The sequence below is a fragment of the Platalea leucorodia genome (genome assembly GCF_965183815.1).
Source record: "Platalea leucorodia genome assembly, chromosome: 5".
Taxonomy (NCBI): Eukaryota; Metazoa; Chordata; class Aves; order Pelecaniformes; family Threskiornithidae; genus Platalea; species Platalea leucorodia.
Window position 1 is genome coordinate 15096040 of NC_138827.1, and position 23654 is coordinate 15119693.

The window sequence follows — 23654 nt, forward strand, 5'->3', positions numbered from 1 at the left end:
TGCAAGTTACCTGCAACCCTCTGGGCAAGAGGAGCCACCATTTTTCCTCATAACATAACCAAGAACAGAACCATTTAAGGACTAAATGCCTCAAACAAGTCTCTGTGCATTACCTGACTAATAAATTGGATACAAGTCCTCCAGACCTCTCCAAGGGCAAAACTCGGGAAAAGAAAATGCCCATAAAATCCCCAGAATCCAAGATACGACAATTCCAAACAAATTAGTTTATTCTTTGATTAACCATCAAAATCTTTTTGCTCTTGAGGAAGCAGGCCACATGCTCATTTCCTTCATGTCTTCCATGTTGCTTATAAACTGACTTTTGAAAACTGAGGCATAAGTCCTACGGTTGAGATTCTTCCAATCTATCTCCCCCATCTTACAGAGCAAATGTCAGGAAATGTCACATCAGAAAAAATTCCCCTGTACTAATACAGAATTGCTGCTCCTTTTAAGGTCTGCATCAATACAACTCCTCCAGTGAGGAAAGGAGAGAGAAAAAAAAAAAAAAGCAAGCACAGCAGCTTATTGAGAAAGGGCAAGGCAGGCATGCAAGTCCCTACAGTCATGGGGTGAACACTGCTTAGGATGCAACACTGTTTACACAACCGCCTGCATTCAGCTGTGAAGATGAATTTCACCTACGGATATCTTCTCAGAATCATCGTCCACCCCAGTCAGTACCGAGGAGTCTCAAAGAAATCAGATACTTATCAAAGGATACCTCCTGTCTCGTGTTTTTCATTTCTGAACAAACCCCCTCTGCTTCATATTATATCAATATAAGACTCATTAACACATTCTTATTCTGCTTTACCCTTCAGTTTACACTCTTGTCATGGAAGAACAGCTACAACAAAAAACTGCAGGGGACCTCTGTTAAAGTAGGTAAGTTGCTCAGAAGTTAGTACTTACAGGATTGATAGAAGAGTCTGGATTGATTTGCAGCATGTAAATATTATCCGTGGAGTACTGGAAGAGTCCATAATAGGGATTCAACATTTCATGGCACAGTAAATACAACCATTCTCTGGGGAAGAAAAAAAAAAAAAAAAAAAAAAGAGTATTTTAGAAGGGTGTAACTTCCACTTAAGTTTCAGGCAACACAATTATTGTGAAGCATCAAACTAGTCATCAGTTATGAAATGCTTACTTCAAAATCACATCACCTTGTACTGCCCTCCACTTGCAGACCAAAGAGGTATGCATAAAAACCCATAAAGTACCTTACTCCACTCACAGGCAGACTTGTTTTAGTTTAGAAGTACTGAAGGGATTAACATCAATTAGAGAAGCTATAGCAAGCTGTTAGACAACGCCATCAACAAATTAAGTCTGAACAAGACCCACTTCCAGAAAAATCTTGACTTTGTACAGAGTTCAGATATTTGGAGACTAAGAGATCTGCTCCTCTGCAACCTGTACAGTACAAAGAAATATGCAAAAAGTCTGTTGTTTAAAATCAGCTCAGTCACTGGAGGTGTTTAGAAAAGCTGTTCTGCAAATGCTCGATGACTAGAGAAACTCTGCTTTCAGCAGAGAGCCCAGAAGGGGCACAGAGACCAAACACATTAAAAGAGGAGGGCTTAGGTAAATTCTCTCACCTCAGTATCGTACAAGGACAGGAATGGAACTAAAGCTATTTCTGACCTCCCAACTCACCGTGACAAATACCCCTTTATTATTAAATTTGGATGCCCAGCCCAGGTTCAAAATATTCTGAGCGCGCTATCAACTTTAATGCTTACAAGTGGAGCAGTACTGATCTGAAAGAGTCTGTTGCAGCAAATGGGCAATTATGAAAGCCATCAGGGCAACAGGATGTCAACAGCCGAGACACTCAAGGTTGCCTCTGGTAAGGCAGCTCAGAATGTTCCAACTTCTTTCCTTTGTCCAGAGATGTGTTACTGAAAGACACCTAAGTGGGTGGTGTAGCCTTTGTTTAGGATTAGTTCATCTTCACTCCTGCTCCAACAGATCAGAGGACTCTCCTGAATGTGGCTGAGACCCACAGGAACCCCTGCTGTCTTGCAATCCTTTCGCTGGAAATCAGACAGGTGTATTTAACAGAACCTCTACTGTGATTTGGATTTGACTTCAGAGTCTATACGCTTCTTGAAAGACCTCACAATTTGAGCTGATCACACTTTCACTTATGAAACTGGAGCCTGCTGCTGGGATCAGCACTTTCTGCAATAAGATCAATAGCCTATCCTAAACAAGCCTTTTACACTCACTGGGTAATGGTGATGAAAACAGAGTACGTATGGGGAAGAGGGGAAACAGAAACACCTCAAAGTGGCATTAATTCTGATGTCGATAAAGATTAACCTTGCTCATTTTACCCTAACAATACTATGGCATCATGAAACGGGTATATGTCTCATAACAAAGAACTCTAAAGTGAATGATAGTTTGCTTCACTAACAGTCTGTAAAGGACTGCTTAGTGTTGCCAAAGTTAAGTGAATTTAGGGGAAAGGTAATTCCGGCAGGGGGAGATCATGACCACGGACTCAAGGACCACCCACCCAAGAAACCCACCGACCCAAAAGATTAAGGAAGTAAAGGTCTTGAGAATCATAGTAAGCATGTGTAGTAATTTACATGGCAGGCAAAGAATTTTAACCAATCATTTAACAAAGTGACAATGAACATGTATTAGATGATTGTATAAATAACTGTTAGTTTACATCAATGGTGTGCTGGTTTGTACATGCACGCGTATTTACGTAATAAAGGAAAATACCTCGACTCTGTGTGTGAATTGGGCAATGCACATCGGGTGATGGACCCAAGTTTTTGGGACAATTCCAGTAACGTTCCCAAATGCAAGGCAAACCAAATCATGTAGTGCAAGCCTTTGACACCAGGAGGGCTGTAGGACAACTGTTAAATCACATGCTTCCACTTTCCAATCTACCGTGAAACGAAGACTGAACCTACGACCACTACCTATAAACTAGATGACAAATAACTCAAATATACTATTAACAGATAATTTGAAAGGGAATTGTATCAGCCACAGGTCACTGTAAGGAAAACTTTACAGTTGAAAAGTGTCAGACAAACCCCCAAATCTCACCTTGCTACTCCTCCATAATCCAGGCCTTCCTCTCCTCGAAATTTCACCATAAGCCTCTTTTTCAAGTCCTTTGGCCTCATCTTCATTATCTGACGGTACGATTCCTGTATGTGTATTTTTACAGTTAGACATTTTATTTCCTTCCTATAATTAAGTCTACTAAGATGCATTACTGTAATACATAGATTGTTACTCAACTACAGAAAACATTATTCTGTTAAAGTGCTAATCTGAAGCAAATGCCAATGAGAACTTTCTAACACTTGGTGGTATTCACCACCTCTTTTGTCAAGCAGACTTGCTATAATCAGTTTTACTTAAGTCTTGAGTTACAAAAGCTGCTAATAGTAGTAAAAAAACCCAATCAAATACCTCAAATATTTCCTCTCTGGATACTTCAATGCGGCAGTGACCAGCCTGCGGTTGCTGAAGAGAGAGCTCATGTCTAAGAACTTTCAACTTTTGTACCAAGTCTCTCTCATATCTTTGTGCAGGCAACTCCTCACCATCTTCTAGTGACCCCTCATTTGGAGCTGGCAAAGGCTGCTGGCTGGGCTCTTTTAGCTGGCATTGATGGCTGTGAAAGAAAAGTAAAATATTTATTCTGGAAGCATAACAATAGGGAATATGTAAAACAATAATGGAAGAACTGATTAAGCTTCTGCAAGAGGAACCTGGAGTGAAATGTATATTCAGCTGGGTATCTTCTATAGCATCATTACCCTACATTCAGGGACATAAGGAATGCAGGTATTTACAATAAAGAGTTTCAGCATTTTTCAGCTCAGTTTTTATATGGCAATACATTGTGGAAGGCTGTGGAGCATGATCACTGAATGCTAACTGAGCAGTAATTAAAAAGTTTGTGTGTCCCATATAGCGACAACTTTCAAGACTATAACATGAAAACAGACCGCTAATGGAACAAACAACAGCTTTGTAAATGGAACTATCTAACAACTGCAATGAATTTTATTCCAGCTCCATGCAAAATAAAGCTAGGGATTCTTGACACAGTAAAAGTACTGCATCTATGGTTATTAAAAGAGAAAGATGTACTTGTCCCAAATAGCTGCAGCTTCATACATTCAACTATCCTCACCTATCAGTGCTTTATTTGGGTTATGGAGCAATGATTTTTTAGATACAGAGATTCCCCAGCTGGTTTCAACCACAGACAACTTGGATCCAGGAAAAAGTCTGATCTTGGGCACAACAAGCACCGCCAGGCTGCTTCCAGGGTCCATTCTGTAACAGTTCAGCTGCCTTTGCATGATGCAGAGTTTGAGCTTATTAAATCCTGCTAAACCTGAGCTGGCTCTGCACAGCACCAGGCAACCAGACTCCAGCTGGCTTTGTACTCCAGTTGCCTGGAGCTCATGGGAGCATGAAGCCAGTTCAGGTCTAGCATAGCTAGCACAGAGCTAGAACTACTAATCCAGACAGGGATGAGCTGATTGCTGTGGAACCGCCTGGCAGACCCTCCACCCCACACCCCAGCATTTCCAGAACTGCATATTTGCTCCAGCACAGCTTGGTGCAATTTTATCAACCAGCTTAGAGAGATCAGTGTTGTGCTGAAATAAGCAAGCCCTCCCTTAAATCTGAGGAGTGCAAAGCATAGCAAAAACATTTTTGAAGAGTCTCTGCAAAAAGCTTAGATAAAACCAGCACTGAGAACCAATGCTCGGACCCTGACTAGATCATTGGTGGCATCTGTTCCCCAATATCGTTATCATGCAGTTTTTCAACCCTTCATGACTCCTAGACTGTAGTTAAAACTAGACAAAAATAAAAGGTTTAAGAATCCAAACTTCACAAGAATTATTTATCAGGCAAGGTTCTTACTTCATGATGTGATGTAGTCGCGGATCTGTGAATTGTGTGGTTCTGTTGTTATGATCTACAAAATATATTCTTCCTGAAACTGTACTTCTAACTTCCCAGCCTGGAGGCAAAGGTCCTAGTTCATCACAATTCACACTGTTAAGGTCTCTAAGGAGCAAAGCAAACAAAGTGTTAAAGCACATCTGAAGTTAAGATGAAACCAATTTACATTCAGGGGAGAGGGGGGAATGAATTTGGTGCTCAGTGATTCTAGGCTATGAAAGTCTTAGGAAGGACAGAATAGCGATTTTAATCCTGTCTTTTTAGAATCCTCAATCTAGGCAGCGCAACTCCCTGTATATGCACTGTACACGAATAGAAAGGTAAATCAGGAAAACACCTTCTGTCTTTGAAAGGCTTTGAAAGTAACAGTCATACAGCTCAATATGCAACATCATCATTTAGGTGATGACAGGGCTTCTGAGTGCTGTAAAAGGAGGAAGAGACATTTTTTCATAGCAAACATTTCACAGAAAAATTCCCATTAACACTATTGTGATCCACATGCAGAAAACGAAACAATTAACTAAAGGGCTCTGAACCAACCACTGTCTCCAAACACCCAATAAGTTAAGAGGCTAAGGCAGCCAAATACTAAGATCACAAAAAAACCCCACCCCAACAAAAAAAAACCTCCTCTTTAATTAGACAAGGTTAGAATCCTAACTATTTGACTGATAAATCATTGAGAGTAAGGCTTTACCAACACATTCATCCCTTTCATCCTAGATAAATTTTGGGTATCATTCTAAGTGCTGCTAAAGGTAGTCACTCACTTTCAGGTAGTGTTTGAATTCAATACATAGGATGTATTTACACCTAGAAAATTGAAAACACTTAAGGCCCCAGCCACCTAATACAGGAAAACGCTAAGATTGGCAAGAAAAGTAAGGAGGGAAACCCAAAGATTATTTTTAGACAGAAAAGCTATTGTTAAGTAAAGTATTCTCTAGACAGCTGGCATGGATTCATCCATTATCCAGGATTGAAGACACCACTCTATGTATTTCCTTACCTAAATCTAACCATGCAACATCAGTATAAATGAGTAAACTGAGAGGCTTTACAAAGGTAGAAACACTTTGTACACCAAAGGCTTCATTAGTGTCAGAGTGAGTATAAGCCAGCAGGGGATACAGGCAGACAGACAAGCCTTTGTTAGGCTCCTTAAAGAAGATTATGGTTGTAACCATTTGTTTCAATCAGCTGTGCATCTGAAAGTACTGTAGAGATCTGATTACATCAAGTTTTAACCTACATCTGTGCTAAATGACAAGGTTAGGTTTTTGCACTGCAAGTTGGTAGTATGAAAGCCACCTTTACCTAAAATAAGGGTGACCTGTGACTCACAAGGCACTGTTGTGTCCACTTACATTGCTGGTCCTGAAAACCTGGCTCTAACATTTGTTGAGAGAAGAAGCAATACCTTTCATTAGGCCAACCAGCATCACTGGAAGAAAAGACAAGGCTTTGGGCACACAAGCCTGACACGAGTGACATGAAGAACAAGCATTGTCATTTCTTCTTCCAACGATACCAGCTAATCTAACATCAGCTATTTTCTCTCTCTCTCAACTTTATTTTTCATATCCTTCCATACACTGTAGTTTTATCAACGCTTTTGCCTACACTACTTTGTATCATTTTTCTAATATCCTGTATCGTATTCATGTATTATCCAGCCAGAGCAGCAGCTGAGGAGTTACAAACTTTGTGTTTCACTCTCAAATCTGGTGTGGAGGTGGTCCAGCGAAGCAGCCCAGATTCAGAGCTCCTCAAGGAAGAGCGCCAGACCTTACTCACAAAAACCTGGATTAACTGCAGGTTAAAGTTTAAAGAGGCTTTACTAAATGAATCATGTGGAGGATTCAAATTTTCTAAAGCATAAAAAAACCTCAACACCACTTCAAGTTTAAAGATGACAAGTAATCTCTGCTTCAGTTATATGTAAGTGAGCACTATTAGAGCAAAAGTTACAAGTTCAATACTCAAGAAACAATGGCTTTAAAAAAGTAGTCACTTTTTTCTTCAATTTGCAGTCCAAGTTGTTTTATAAAAGAAAAAAAAATAGGTAAGATTCAGAAATCTGTAGCTTCACCAAAAAAGAAACTCGATACATCGACACTTTAGAAAGAATTTGTCAAATGGGAATTCCTGAAGGGCTACGTATTTTTTTCCCCCTTTTGTTTTACATGATTCACAAGTAGATAATTGTTTCTTTCAAAAAGAGCAATCCTTAGTGTTTGGTGAAAAGGTAACTAGAAAGATCCGAAATTATTCCTCTGCTCCCTTTAAATTTAGACAGGCCATTTCATAGATTTTTGCTATTAAAGATTCAGCTTACTGCCATACATACGCACACCAAAACCCCTTGACTTTGTAACTATAAATACATACCTTGGTATCCTAGGGTCATGCCATGTGCTAACTCCAGTCTGTGTGTGCAAAAAATAAACCTGTCCCTGTACCGTTGTTCTTTGTTCTATCAAAAAGGAAGAAAGATTATTCTAAATTACAAATCTGAAAAAATCTGAATAAACAGTTTGTTTAAAGCCATTAGAATATCATCTTTCTGTCAGATCTAGGAGAAAGTACTTGAGCCATCCCCTTGATCTTTTGCAGCATGGACTGTTTTGTCCTTCACAAATTTGCTTCGACTACACATTTCAACGTTCTTTTTGAAACTTGCAAATCCATGCACCAACGTGTTTTAGTTTGTATTTTTATTTTTAGGTTTTGAGACAACCCAAACCCCCAAACTAGATTTCTTTACTCCTAGATTTGGTGTGCTCTTTTCAGAGATTTAAATTCTCCTTAATCTTATCCTCCCTAATCTTCTGTACTACTGGCTTCTTTGTTGCTTTTATATTTTCCTGATCTTTTCTCAAATGTGGGCTCAAACCTACACAACATGCCAAGGGGGAAGGAAAAAATAGCATTACTGCTCTAGTTTAAAGAGCTCTTTACATTTGTTCTCCCTAGATACACAGCCAAGATTAGCAGTGAATTTTCTCTAACAGCATCATACCACAAACTCATGTTTAATTTACCATCAACTCCTCAGTGTATCCTGGCATAGCCAACTGCTAATTAGCCAATCTCAAACTCCCATCTGCACTGCTTAGTTCTTTTTCCAAAATCCAGACCATTAGATGCATGTGGATACTGCATGTTCTAACAGGTAAACTACACCTACATATTAAAATGGGAGATTTTTTCTCTGAATTCTTTTGAAAAAAACCCTTTGATTTTATAGTTCTGGAAAACTCTTACCGTAGCCTTCTGGTAGGTCAGGTGACTGGTGACCATGCGGTCTGTTCTGAGGTGTCTGTACATGACCTCTGACTTCAGGAGTCCGAAGTCGCTGTGCCTGAAGCCTCTGATCTTGACTGGGGGACTCTACGAAGCGACAGTTGCCTCCGCCAGCGGCCCCCGTAGTGTCTGTATACGGTGCTGGTTCCTCCATAAAACAGCTCAGTGGCCTTCCCGGTCCGGAATCTTCATAAACCGTTCTGAAAATGGGGAAACTTCAAGAGTTTCCATCACAGAGAAGTGAATGCAGAAATAACTGTTTTTCTCTCTCTCTCTCCATTACTTCAAGTATTGCAACTTTTAATTCAAGATATGCCACTTTCTTAATGTTTTTATACCCAAAATTTCTCATGAAGTGCCAGAAGCACTGGTAACAAAAAATATCAAGTCCTACCCAGTTTAGCTTACTTTCTTTCAAGTAAGCTATAACCTTACTACCTGACACATATTCCCAGACAATATATTAGTCACACTGATATTTAATATTTCTAGTGTTAATTACATTCTTTCTACATATAAACTGTCTTTCTAATTAAGTGTAAAGAAAACAATCCTTACCCTTCATTCTCCAAGAGCCCTCTACAGTCTACTACAGAACCTCCTGTGCCTATTCTGTCCCGTGTCTGTAAACTGACTGAAAGAAAAAAATCAAACACGTTAATAATAAAAGAACAAATGTTCCCTTAAAAACAACATAAAGCCAAACAACCCACATTTATACAAGGTAAAATATTAAGGAAAGTTATATCCTACACACAAGAGCACACCACTTACCAAAACTCCTTCTGTAACCCTAAAGCATTACCGATTTTTAAAAATGGAGAAGAGAAACCAGAGGCATCACCGCAACAAAACTTAAGCTGAGTCTATTTCTGTAAGTATCAAATGTCAGGTTCTACATCTGGGTTTCATGAGGACCCAGAAAGGTAAGCTGGAAAGAAATTACTCACCACTAGATGTCATCATTACGGTGAGAATTTGGGTTGTGCCAAATATGTATCAATTAAAAGCTTGGGTTGGGGGGCAGCAAAACATGGTACAATGGGGTAAATTAGCCATAAAACTGGCACTGTTTTGTTGAAATTTGGAAACAGGTTACATGAGCCAAAGGTATTAAAACAGCAATTTGCAAAATTTCTTTTAACTCCTCCAGATCCTCTTTTCCTGTCACCCTGGTCCAAATGCAATCAGTTTCACAGTAACATTTATCCTTCCAGAGCTGCATCAGAAACCTTGCCAGATGCATTCCCTCTTTTTAATATTGTTTCTCATTATCCACTGAGAGAAAACAAACTCCCACATAGGAGTACAACAAAAATTTTCAGGTTATGTAATTTAATCCCATTAAACTCAGAAGAAACAACACAGAAAAGGCACGGAAGCAATAATGACTACAGGTTTCTTTTTTAATACAATATTTGTCCCTATACTGTATTTACCCAAGAAGATGAAAGTTTAGCTGAGAGTATTCTTACCCACTATTTGGCCTCGTACAGCATCGGTATCTGTGGGATTTAGTTTGCATAGATCCAAACGCTGGTCTGCAAATGAGAATAGGAAAGATCAACAAAACACTGGGGGGGTGGGTGGGAATACTCTTCACTACTCAGATACAAGGCACCAAAGGTTCTTGACTGCACCAGGTAGGAATTGCTCTTACATCCAGTATCTTTTAGCCTGCTGATGGCATTGGAGAGGAGTCGGACACACCCCAGGAAGCCAGCTCCCTGTTTCTTGTGGATTTTTTTATGGTTCCATACACTGATGGTTATGGAATCTGTCTTCCCAACATATCTAGAAAAATACATATTAGAAGACAGATTTCAGAAAAAAAAATACTCTACAGAATTTACTCTACAGAATTTATGCATTATTTGGTACAAATTCTGATACATTTTAGTACATTGGTCATGCTGCTTTATTATAAATACAGAAGTGCTTAAGCCTGAAATGGTGTTATTAATGAATTACTGCACTATGATTTCACACAGCATGTTAAATTGATATTGCTGCAGCACGAATTTAACTACAGACAGCCTCATTAAAAGCTATGCAACAAGCTGATTAATGTACAAAACTTTAAAATTTATGTTTCTAATAATTTGAAGAAAATAAATCGCTACAACAAGGACAATCTTTTGTAAAAGCTGGACTGCACTGCTCCAGTAGAGCTTACTCTAAGCAATTGTGCTGTGCACCTGACACACAAATATTTCCAAATTCAAATACTTAAAAGCAAAGTACCACTCCTTTATTAACAGGTAATTTCTTGTTGCAAAAGATCAGTTCTCCTCAGCTAACACAAAATGAAGTTGCAGTGCCAATCCTTACGTTCCATTTACTAGATAAGTCTCTAGAATATTGTTTACTTATGACTTTACAAACAACTCACAGATCGTAATGCTGGTTCCATTTGGGGTCCAATGTGTTCTTCACAGTGTCAGTTGAATGGCACTGACCTGACCCATCAACCACTATTTTTGCAAATGGGTCAGGAAGTCCTGTGGAAGGGAAAAGGTGCTATTAAACATAGTACTTTTTGTTTTGTTTCTTCCAAGATAATGCTATCATGAGCTTCTGCTCCCTCCCAAGAAAGGAAAGTTGCCATTATCCTAAAACTATTTTAGTAAATCCAAAAATAGAGAATTGAGTTCCTAATTAGATAATGTATTTCTGTCACACAGATTGATATCTGCCATAAATTGTGAAAGTTTTTAGAAAACAAAAGGTTAGAAGTGCTCAATTTAACAGTGCATACCCATGCATACTGATAAGTAGGTATTTTTATTCAGTCGTTAACATAATACCGAGACTGCAGCACTGGGGTACTTCACTCATACCCCTGGCAAGCTTTACAAACAGAGCCTTCTTTAAGATGGATGCTTTTGGTACCCCACACACAGAATTGTAAGCAGCAACTTGCTTGTGGTCTCATCAGCCAGACTTTCAACTAGAATTTGAGAGTCCTCGGTCTTTCCAATCCTAGAGCCTATGCCATCTAAATACAATTCAGGGTAATGTCTACTCATGTAGTAACACAATGTTACTGCAAGAATGGAACCACAGAACAAATGACCTACACAGATGAGCCACGACAGTAATGCACAATCTACAAATGAATCTGATTAATCAAGAGCAGAAAGTTATACAATTAGGGCATACTTACTGAAGAAATCTTTCTTTGCAAGATTCTTGGCACATAATACTGCAAAACAAAATATCAGATAAAGAAATCTTAAAACCATAAAAAACAAGCTTTCTGGCAATCATACCAGCTACAATACTACCTGATCATAATTCATAAAAAAACACCCAAATATTAAATGTGAGCATTGTTTTCTTTATCTGTGATTGGAATACGTATTTACATAAAGAAAAAAATTCCTTTGCTTTTGTTCTAGCGTTACAATATACAGAAGATTTAATGAACGTGCCTTTGTGTTAAAACCTCCTAATTTTCTATGCTGCATGCTTACACAAATGCTAAACCAGAATTTTGTTGTGTTGTTTCAGAACCCACCCATTTTAGAACAAGGACTAAACAGTTTCTGAACCAAGAACATTTCTGCAACTCCTGGAGGAGACCTCTACGCTAAGTCCCATCAAATACAGTGCAAAATCCTGCTTTTTGCACACAAAAAGTACACGATGCATGGTAGAACAAAACATGGGAGGTGTGCTATAGCAGCATAAGTAGTTTGCAAATACAAATAAGTTTTGTGGTAAGTATGACAGGACCTCACTCAGGAGAAAAAAAATACAATGAAAAAGAATTGCATCAATATGTTTTCCTTTGAAAGGGCCACAAATGAGACATCATTTCCCTCTCTCCAATTCTACTAAATAGTACAGTAGTTTCAGCAAAAATTAGATCAGGAAACTCACATCAATCTCCATTTCTACTAGGTCTATTACCAGCTACAAGCCTAATTTTGCTTTTCAATAAGGACTGCTCAGTACAATCTCAGCAATCCAAGTTGTTCAGTATCCGTTAAACTCTTATAACAGGCCAGGAAAAATAACTACAGAGCCAAAGATGAAAATATTAGAGCTCTAACTTATCTAAAACTAGGATCCAAGAGAGGAAGGTAACTATGAAAGACCTAACTATTTTTGAGGTAGTCTCTTTTCCGCCCAGTTCTGACCTTTCAGCACGAGAATGAACGCTCAGAAGATACTCAGTGGCCACTTCCCCTGGTACGGACCCCTTCTCATCTCTCTCTCACCTTGCTCCTGACTTACACTCAGTCTCGCCGTAACTCTGTATTGGGGAACGTGAAGACACGGTAGCAAAAATATGGGAACAAATTCCAGAGCAACATTCCCCACCTAACATAGCTAGCAAAATAAAAATCGCCTCACCTCACATGTCAAGCAAACAGACCAAAGTAGTCCACTGTTGAACCCAGATGTTCATGGGAAAAAAAAAATACACAAAGCCTCCGTCTTAGTAATAATTAAAGCAGCCACACCAGAAAACTATTTTTAGAATGGATTAAAAATTACTTATTTCTTACATTGGCAAACTGCATAATCAGAGAAAGCTTTTTTTTTTTTTTAAACAACTGATCAAAAAAGAGAAGTCTGCAGGACCATGGCAATTCAATTTGAAACAAAACAGGATTACAGAATCACAGTCTGCTGTTCTATGGAAGCACAACAGAGGAACCTTAAATTTCCTCTTCCTGTTGCGAGTGCTTCAGAGGAAAAAAGACCAGAAAAACAGGGAATAAGTACAGGTAAAAATCAGAACTTGTATGTTCTAGTACTAGCCAAAAAGAATTTTAAAGTTCCTATGAGTGGTAGAGCTTTTTTTGAACTCAAATAACTCATTTTACTTCCCCATCCCCAATTTTAAGAATACATTATTGAGCTGGAAAAGTATGCCATCTGTAACTAACTGCATATAGTCTGACTATATAATTATTATCTTTATTCTATATTTCAGGTGTGCTTTCTAGAGCTAACTAGCAGTGTAAGTTTCTAAAGCTATTATTGAGGAACTATATTTTTTCATTTAACTCTTTTCCCTCTGCCACAGGCTTTCAGTCTACAGTAGAGGAGCACGGCTGCCAATTTTCCAGTTGCAGCCTGTGAAACACTTAATTTTAGGTTGCAAAAATCATTACTCTTTCTTGTAAGAAAAATATTGGCACAACAGCTAATAGCCGAAATAAACCTTTATGGAGCAATCTCCAGAATCAGGCTGCCCAAGATGGACCATTGGCTCTGTTCCACTATTTGCATATTAAACGCACTAAATCAAAAAAATTTTTCAACTGCCCTATCACTTAAAAGCCATAGATTTCCAAATTCCAGTAAAGAAACAGGTGACAAAGGTCAGCAACGGGAGTCTTGGACATGAAACCATGCCAGCGGCGGAGCAGACAGCCCCTCCCTGCTCTGCAAAGCTGTGTATATGCCAGATTTTCTGAAGTACATTGCCTCCAATAGGACTTCAGAAAGACTGCTAGCAGGATCTAACTGCTGCTACTTCAAGCCCCAAGCCTGTGAACTCAGGTAGATTTAGCTATAAAGGCTTAAAAAGTTATTAATTTTATCCCTGCATCAGAGGCGGTGTAGGAGAATGGGATGGATACTTATCTGCAAACCAGGCACCTCAGACACGCTTTGCACAAGCTTTGCACAAAACCCATCTTTGCCTACTTCCCATCCTTCCAAAGAGCTTTTCCTTTTCATTTTTCTTCCTTTTAAACAAGAAAGGTTTAGGGCTTGTCAGCAGGAGCAATCTCCCTGCATTTGTTGCAACGTTACAAAAGGTACTAATTCTCCTGACTTGGGCATTTACATTCTGCCTTCTCAAAGTCAACCGACTTGTTTCAGCTTGACATAGTATTTGTTTATACTCCGCTCTGGATTGCTGCACAGCACTGAAGGACTATTTTTTTTTTTTAATACAACAGATCCCAAACAACACTGAAACAATGTCTTTACATCTAGATTATAATATTTATAAAGGGATGGGAATGTTTTTTTAAGTACCTGACATTATTGAGATAATTTCAAAGGCCAAATTAGCCAGCTGGGTAAAGTACTAGTGTGAAAGCATATTTGGCAGGAGGTGAAGAAAGGACGAGCGTTATACAAAGTCAGTATTCGCCCTGGGGATGTCTTCAATGCAGATGTAACCTGAGCAAGTTGAGTGGTTCCTCTGCCAGCCCCTGGTTGTCCACTCTGCTTCCAAAGCAGAAATGAATCATCTGCTGTGGTTCAGGAGCTGCCGCAGGAGCAAGCTACAGACGGGTGTAGTAAGGAAAGCACAGAGTGGCACCAATGTCTGAACAACCCGGCTGAGAATTGCATCAGAAAGCTGCTGCTGTTTTTCATCACCGAGACACCTATCTCTGCAGCAAGACCAGCATTTTCAGAAAGGAGGCAGAGAAAAGACAAGCCTGGGTGAGGAACCATTTCAAACATCCCTGAGTAAACAGACCCAGCCTACAAAATCAAAGCCTTCGTGTGCAAGTTCCTCCTCCTGAACTGTCGGCACTCAAAGGATGGCTGCTGGTCCGCAAGAGAGCCCTCACACTGCTGTCTGCACGAACACGGGATTTATTCACATATAACATACTCCATCCCATAGCACAGTGCTAAGATGCTACAACTGTTTTCGGCTGCACAGTGCTAAGATACTACAACTGTTTTCAGCTGCACAGTGTAAAAACAAGGTAGTTGTGTTTTGGGACCTGGGGCGGGGGGGGGGGGGGGGGGGGGAAGAAAAAAGGCGATAAAAATATTCCGTAGGTCCCAGCCTGTACTAATGCAAAATAGCAGGCAAATTTGCACCTGGGACTGCACTCATTCACACTTTGCGAGTTCAAGGTAAGAGCCTCCGTGCTCAAATTAGGACTTTTACACATGTATAAGATCTGAGCTAATGACAGCCTTCAATTTAGTACTCAAGTTAATTCTGAAGACAAGACAAACCAGCAGTTGGTCCACATCTTCCTTCGGGAAGGGGGGTGGGGGAGGTCATACTGAACGATGCTAGCAAACACACCTTTCAGCCATCTTTGGCCTTCCCTTCGATATTCCAGGTTAATCATTTCTGCTTGTACAAACAGGCAGCTAGATTCCAGGATACATTCGTTTTACTTTCTGACAGAAGGTAAACACAGGCCAGCAGGCTGATGACGTAGAAAGGACTTTACATATTTACTTCTGTGTAGACTATCTTTAATCATAGAGATATGTAGCATAATCATTAAAAGCATCACAGGTTGGTTGGTTTGTTTTAAGATATAAGTAAGAAGCAAAGAAGAACAATGAGGCTTTGGAGGAGAGAGGAATAAAGATCTTGAAATAAAATGAAACTAAAGTAACTGCACACCATTGAAAAATACAAAAGGCCTCAAAGCAGGCCAAACGTGATGCATCCAAGTAATGCAAACATCTCTGCTAATGCTTCAAAGTCTGCCTAGCTTTTGACTTGTGAAGCTGGTAACCAGTGCTGGAGGTAGGGTTGCTCCAGCTCTCCTGTATGATAGCAGGACAGCCCCCCATACATGCTAGCTTACAGGCTGGTTTCCACAGCAAAAATTCTGTCATTCTGAAAAACAGTTTTCAGGAGGCTGCATGGCAAAAATAATGTGCTTGAAGTGTAAAAAAGCCTCCAAAAAAAAAAAAAAGAAAAAAAGCAAGCATCAGCTATTTACCACATGCTGCTCTAACACCCCAAAGTGCCGTGGCCCACAATTACAATCTTTGCTGAATCTGTTATGTGAAATCACGTCTCATCCAAACGGTTCGGCGTATTTTGTGGAAAATACTCTGAATACCACAAGCCACCCCTTCTGAACCGCCTTCACGAATGACTCTGCTTACCATTCCTATTCGCTGCACATAACTTTAAATGAGACTTCACTGCAGATAAATGTCTGTTTTTATTTCTACTACTAGGCAACCCATGAAGGTTTTAAGCGCTCTGGTTTTTTTAAGGGTGACAATCATTTATATTTGGTAGGGTATGAGAGAAGGGGTTTAATGGGAAAGGAAAGATGGCTGAAAGCACCAAGTGCTTAAAAATGCAGTTTCTTTACAGCTAGCCACATCACTGAACTGAAATATACCACTTTATTCACAAATTGGAGTTTAAATTGTCACCACAAAGGCCAAGGTTTCTATTCTAGTCCTTTTCTTGTTTGCTTTAGGAATACTTTTGGTCTTTCTGTTCATCTGCTTGAGACTGAAAAGCATAAATCCACAGGCTGCTTTAACTTCTCAGTAACTGAATCTGAATCACTGCAGTGCCTAGCATGCAGAAGAAGATAAACAAAACTGAAGTCTTCCATTACATTTGCCAAATAAACCAATGAGCTGTACAGAAATAATTTTATACAGACATGTACATTGAGTGGCCTTCACTAACGATCTTGGCATTGTGGTGCCGAGATTTGCAATCTGACATGTAAGCCAACCAAAAAACCCTCGAGACCCCTCAGACTTCAGGACCAGCATACATCATGCCCTGACATTGGAAGGCTCTACCTGAACTCATGCTAAAACAGAACTTGACTACCAGATTAAAGCAATGCTTCATTAAAAAAACCTCAGTTCTCAAAGAGTTGCTAGATTTGATACACGAAGCCTTTTTGTGGCCCTTTTGTGTAGGCTGCAGTAAAAATCAAAGCCTCTTTTCAAGGCATGCTTTCCTCGTGGGTTGGAACTTGGCTTTGTGTAGCCAGTTGCAAACACAAGACAACTTTGAAGAGATCTTCAAAAAACCACACACCCAGAAAAAGCCATTTTTATTAGTCCATTAACATGTCATTAAAGTATCTACTTAGCCAGGAATCAAAATTCCGTCCTACCTAAGCAGAAACCCATCACAAATGAGAGTCAGTCCTCGCAGTGCAAACAATACCAAGTTGACAAAACAGAAGAGTTTCATCTCCAGGATTCCTAAGAATTACTCAAACTGAAAAATCCTCCTGGGCACTGACCAACAGTAAGTCTTCATATACACACCAGGAAGGGCTGATTTAGCCCTTAATAACACAAATCATTAACAAAGCCAGCACAGGACTATTGGAAGAACAAGACTCATTAAATTCACAGTTAACCGAGACTGTGTGCAACACAAGACCAGTAAAGCCAGTTTAAGAATGAACTGACTGAGATGTAAAACTTGGAGAAACGCTAAGAGTTATGGAATTAGCTGAAGAACTTTGCAGGGATAAAAAAGGGAGATCAATAGGAAGCTGAATTAATGCTGATGTACAGAATCAGAGAAAGGCACACAAATCAGAGAGGTGGAAATAAGCATATCCAATTATCCCTCATACTAACTTGTCTTTCTCTTCTTCCCCCTCTGCTCACCCATAACAAATGCCTGAGATAAAGGCTACCTCCCAGATTAAATCTTTCATTAAATCCTAGCTATTACATCAGTTTTCTTACGACTTTGCTATGCCTTCCTCTAATCCAAGCCAAGAACCTTCTCATACTCTCTACACAGTTGCCTGTTTCCTAGATAGACATAAACCCCAGGCATTCCCGACTGAGTCTTACAGACATGCCCTCAGAGCAGCCTCAGCTCCGAAAGCAGAAGCTGCCCATGGAATTTATTTGCCCTGTGTACCACAGGGAAAATTCCAGCTATGTTAAGTTCCTGTTTCTCACTCAAATTGTACTTCCAGGGGCTTTTTAAGTTTATTTTTTTAGGGCAAACCTTTCATAAACTGCTGCTTCACCACCTTCAGCTAACCATTCTTCTTGGCCCTACAGTGACTGCTCAGCTCTAAGAAATACAGCCGGAGACACTGGGGCAAAAGCGAGACCGTAACTAGTTAAGCCTCCTCTGTCATCAAGAAGATGCCCGTGAAGCACTGTCTTCCCTCACATCCTTATACCTTTTCTTTGCAGACTGTCTCCCAACATGTTCAAAGCACAACCACTTTTTTAGAGAACCGGAATTCAAGAAGTAAGACAGTTATTACTATCTCCATTTTACAGCCATTCTCAAAAAAACACCCTATCAATTACCCAGTTTTACCAGCGAAAACATTAACAGAACATAAAGTAATTTATATCCACTGTATGGATTTTAAAACTCTGTCCTCCACCCCCACCAACTCATCTGCCAGAACCACAACCAAGTGGAATAATAATTTTGTAGAGAGAGATTGCTCAAATTCAGTCAAGTTTTCCCTTTGTTAAAGTGTCCACAAACGGTCTCCCAACTCTCTGAATACGCTCAGGCTTCAGCTATAGTGTCAGCTTCTGCATACACCAGTAAGAAATAGAAATATCTGGGAAGAACTCAAAATTTCTGTTAAAACCACACAGAATAATATCCCCTTCTCAGGGCAAGTACAATCTCTTAGCTGACAGCTAAACAAAACAATTTCAATGACAAAATTCCTACTGGAAATACAAAATTGCATTTTACATTTACTCCACAGTTCACTGTGCAAGTTGTATTTACTGGGATCAACACAACTCTGGATTTCTTCCTTTGCATCTCTTCTATCTCCAACCACACATGCTTGCATTGAATAATTCATATTTTCAAGCAAGTAGTGTCTATCAAGATAGGCTTATCTGCACAGCTTGCACATACTTGCACTCACATTTTGAAACAGACACCAACCTGCGCTGTGCGACATCATCGCCATAATAAAGTTAAAAACATGCCACGAAACTATGTGGCTCAATTTTCTTACATTACATTAAAACTAAGGAGTAAAACCATGCTGAAGTCTTAATACTTAGCTTTTATAGTTACTCAAGCACTGAGAAAGCATCTGGAAAAAAATTCCTAAAGCATGAAAAACATGTTCCTCCACCCACATGCACTCATAACTCAGATTCCAAACTGGATTTTACTAAGATTGCCAAAAATATTTTGCACTTTTAACACTTGGAGTTTTCAAAGCACCTTTTTCAAATCTCTACAAATGTCAATACCTAACAGGACCATATACTCAACCTAACATTGCTCACAACAGGTCCCAGGCAGAGCTGGGGATCAAGATCAAACCTAGCCCTACTCCCACACTCCCAGTAAACAAAAGGTCCTTTCTAGAAATACTGTCCAAATCTTTAGATGTATAAATTTGTTTCTCTGGAAAATGCTAGACAAACAGTTAATTACTGATCAAATATAGGAAAGAAACCCCAAACACTCTAGATATTACTTAGGCATAAATTACATATTAAATAGTTGACACTCCTCTAATGGAGAATTAGAGCCCCCGTACAGCACAGTCTACTGCTCAGTCAGCATTTAGTTTAGGTGTGTTTAATTTAACATGCCTCTGATCTCCACTTTCAGAAGTTAAATGTATAAAGCGTTAAACACCCTATTTTCATTACCAAAAAGAACCTTATAAGGACTCTCTCGTGCAGCTGATCATTTGCTTACTAATTCAGTACATAAAAGGCTTTTCCAATAAATATTGTGTTCACTATAAAACACAGAAATTTAGATTCCCCTTGTTCCCAGATATTCTCTATGGGCTACCCATACCACTACTACAACTATAGGTTTTATAACCAGTTTGTGAGACTTAAGTTACGAGTACATTTCTGTATTAACAGCAGTTCCCCCCCCCCCCCCTCCAATTAATGGACTTAGAGCTTTTACAAGACTTTCATTTCCTAAGTCCAGGAGGAGAACCTGCACAACTGCTCTCTGCTGCTTTATAAGGGAGGAAAAAAGTACAGAACAAGAGACCAAAACCAGAAGCAACACATTTGCAGATGCTTACCAGAGACCTAGAATTAGTAGAAAGCCCAAGCAATTGTAGCAATTAAAACAGATCCAGCCTTGGGGTCCTGTCCACGGAGCAAAACATTTTTGAAATTATATGAACAGAACACACAACTTTTGTACTTTCTAACCCAATATTATCTCCAGCTCTCTTCACATACATCTTGCCTCAAAATATCTGCCTGTTTTGTAGAAAGCAGAGAAAAAAAGAGTCTGACCTTCCATTGCAATACACACAAAACCTGTGAAAGCAGAAACCCCGGTATTGAAAATCTTGGCAAAGTTTGACTAGATACAGCCAAGCAACATTTCAATAGAAACACTGAATTTCTGTCAAAACAGTAAAAGGTCTAAAACTTTCAAGCTAAAATTAAGCATATTTTTTGAGTTTAAAACATATGTTTTGTATCTCCAAAGAGTGGCTGGTATTTACAGCCCTTCACATACAGGTAGTGTCAATATTTCAACAAAGCAATTTGAATGCTAAACACTATTGTAAACAAGGAAAAACAAATGCAATTTAACACATTATCAATCTCACTTTAAGAACTGAGATTTGTTTTTCCAGACAGAACCAGTATTTAGTTTCTTCGATATCTTACTGCAATTAAATAAGGTACAAAATCAACTTTATAGGAACAAAAGTTTCCAATGGGGGTATTTTAATAAACAGTACAAAATTAATGTCTGGTTTTCATCAAGTGCTAAGTAGATTGCTTAAAAGCAAGAACATTGTTATTTAAAAAATAAGTTGTAAACTATGTAAACTATTAGTTGATCCCATGAGAGCTTAAATGTATCAGTAGAAGAGTTTTAAACAATTCACATGGAACATAGCCTTAAAATTACAGGTTTGGCTCTGGACAAAGTAGGACTGCTCAGCTCAGTGTTAAACTAAAGCTGCACTGTGAACCAAGAACAGGAAGCTGGCAAGAGAATTGCTTAGGTGACCAAGGACGCTGCTGATGTTGAAATTAACTGCCAGCAAAATTAAAAAGACAGAAACAACCCCCAAAACTTTAAAAACATTGGAAATAAGAAACAACAAATTTTGCCATAGTAAGTTTTAGAAGTTGCAGTTAAATGTATATAACACTGATGACCACCGTGGTCACAATATTCAAGAATCCACATTTCTTCATTCATTCTGAAACATTCGAGTGAAGAATCTCCAATACAGAAATTCCACAGAAAAAGAAATTTAGCCTGTAGAATATTAGCTATTTAAAAAGAACAAACCTCAGGAAAAACAGTGCACTGGGCCTAAGCTGTTTTACTAAAATTCAACTCGTTTTGCATTTCTTTAATAACAAGACAATCTTATAACAAGCAGTTTCTAGAAATCTACTACAAAGAATAACACTTACCAAGCAACTCTTCTAGCACTACTAACGACTTCAGTAACTGCTACCAGAACAAATTCCAACAGGTACTGGATGACTTTTCAAGAAGCTCAGTCAACACCCCAAATTTTTTTTGTAAGTAAATGAAAAACATTCTTTCTTTCAAGCAAGGCATTAGTACCACACCATTGCTTTAAAACCACATACCTCAGGTTAACTAATGATTTACAAACTTTCCCTAATTTCTAGCGCATCTAGCTGTTTTCCGTGCTCGGATTTTAACTGAGGTATGCCGAGTGCTTTTTTGGCACGTTTGGATAGAAACATAAAAAGCCTCAAGTCTTGTCATAGAAAGCTTTTCAAAGCCATGGGCCTCACTGCTAAAGAAACTTTTTTATGCTCTTACAGCTTTTGCCTTCCTTATTTGCAAATCCGTTGTTCGTTTTGCGGTAAGCATGATAACAAACAGATGAGATGGAGTAGTACTTTCTGAACAGACCCAGAGTGAGCTCAGATTTAAAAGTCAGGGTGGTGAAAGTCAATATTCAGTGAAGAGTTAACAGTGTACAAAAGCCTAGAGCAATGAGTTCATTTTGTTCTAGTCTACTTAGCGAATGGACAGCCAAAAATTGAACCAGCTGGAATTCATTCAGAAGTACTTCTTTCTTCCCATGGCTCCCTGGGCTGTCGTTATCAACCTGAGGATAACAAACATATGGATCATAAAGATCGAGCTGGTACTGGAAAGAAGTGGCATAGCCTAATAGCCCATAATAAATGAAGTTTTGATCCTAACTTGGATCTTAGTACTGAGGTACAAATGCTTTTAGTGTCTTGTGGGGAGAAGTGTAGGATTTGCCCAAGCTAGATGGAATTAAAACATTCTACTGACTTTTCTTGATGATTTACCTTGTTACCAGCTCTTGTACGTGTGATGTTTAGTGAACAGTTTTAACTGCCATTCTTTTGCTGGGTTTCAGCTGCTGTCAATACAGGACAGTATAGATTACTGAAATGGGAAGGCTGCATTTGTTCTAAAATACTTAGTCAAGTAAAGGTATTGCTGCAAAAAACCACCACAGAGTTGTTCAAAACACCACCTGGATACCTTGCTGTAGCAAATCTGTACTAAAAGGGATGTGAGCAGTTTTATTTGTCACACACAACTGACACCATATCTCAAGAACGGAGCAGGGTTTCATAAAGCACTATCCAGTATTTTTTCTAAGTCCACTCAGCCGGGCTGGTCATTGGTACTGGCACAGCCACCCCACAATCAGTACAGCGGTGGATCGCCCTTGCAGTAGCCACCATCGGACCGGTGTTTTGCAGGAACACTAACGACAAGCCTGTTACAGGAACTCTGCATGCTGACATTGGGGCAAAATACAGCCACACATCTATTTTTGTCTTCATTACCATTTCATATTCAAATTATATCCATCAGGTTCCAGACGATTCAAGAGGCACATGCAAAGAAACTGGAAAAATGACACCTTGACTGTCCAGGTAAAAATTAAAAAAATAATTCAGACTGATTAAGTGCTTAGCTAGAAAAAGGGAAAAATTACTTTAGTAATTTCCAATACAAAAGCTAAAATAAAGGTGCAAAGTTTAAATTCAGGAAGAGGAAAGAAAAATTGTGTTGGCACAAATTAAATTCTTGGCATTACTTCTGATTTTGAATAAAGTATATCAGCTGGTTTAGAATATTGTTTTTAATTCCTGGAAGTTTTCAACTCTAAAATCTTCAGTAGTTTGTTTCATGATTATTCAGCCCGTTATAATCCCTTTCAACATCTGCCGAAGATGTTACAAACCACTCTCCACTTTCTTTACACATTTTTTTCATTTGTTCAGAAAGCTGAGCTTAAACCTTCCTTGTTTACAAATGAAAAAGCACAGGAAGCACCAAAGGCATGACTGTATTTGTGAAGGGCACCGATGCTAAAAGGTGAGCAGTGGCAATAAGCTGGTCTCAGCTTATTAGCCTGGGCCCGGCGGCAGCACTGCTGAACTCGCAGGGGGTGCATGGGGAGCGGGAGGTGACAGCAGTGGTACCGCTTAATGGGGAAGGAGCAGGGGGTGCTTGTGTATGTGCGGGAATAAGGAAGCTGTGGCAGAGGGGAAAGGAGAACAGGAGAGAAACGAGCCTTGTTCCAAAAAAAGACTGCAATTACAGAGATATTAATAGCTTTTGGAAGCCAAATTTTTATCATTCATTCACCTACTTTTGTTCCATTAACCCCAGTACAGAATCACTATTTTCTTCTGCAGGACATTTGTCCATC

At 39.2% G+C, this 23654-nt stretch overlaps 2 protein-coding genes across 6 annotated transcripts in view; both read right to left on the reverse strand.

The window, feature by feature from the left end:
- RNF216 (ring finger protein 216) overlaps positions 1–23654 on the reverse strand; it is a 137783-nt gene that overhangs the window by 99208 nt on the left and 14921 nt on the right. The gene's annotated exons all lie outside the window — the stretch shown is intronic.
- SMURF1 (SMAD specific E3 ubiquitin protein ligase 1) overlaps positions 1–23654 on the reverse strand; it is a 47523-nt gene that overhangs the window by 8740 nt on the left and 15129 nt on the right. For 2 of the 5 annotated variants that reach the window (XM_082312714.1, XM_082312713.1), the window contains exons 2-12: positions 11453–11491; positions 10679–10787; positions 9947–10080; positions 9762–9827; positions 8845–8920; positions 8248–8486; positions 7372–7456; positions 4936–5082; positions 3460–3664; positions 3088–3191; positions 919–1033 (exon numbers count right to left, since the gene is read on the reverse strand). In XM_082312714.1, the coding sequence (XP_082168840.1) occupies positions 919–1033; positions 3088–3191; positions 3460–3664; positions 4936–5082; positions 7372–7456; positions 8248–8486; positions 8845–8920; positions 9762–9827; positions 9947–10080; positions 10679–10787; positions 11453–11491 (1319 nt within the window). Of the gene's footprint in view, positions 1–918; positions 1034–3087; positions 3192–3459; positions 3665–4935; positions 5083–7371; positions 7457–8247; positions 8502–8844; positions 8921–9761; positions 9828–9946; positions 10081–10678; positions 10788–11452; positions 11492–23654 lie in introns of all 5 variants that reach the window. The other 3 variants (XM_082312712.1, XM_082312711.1, XM_082312715.1) reach the window with 2 other exon arrangements.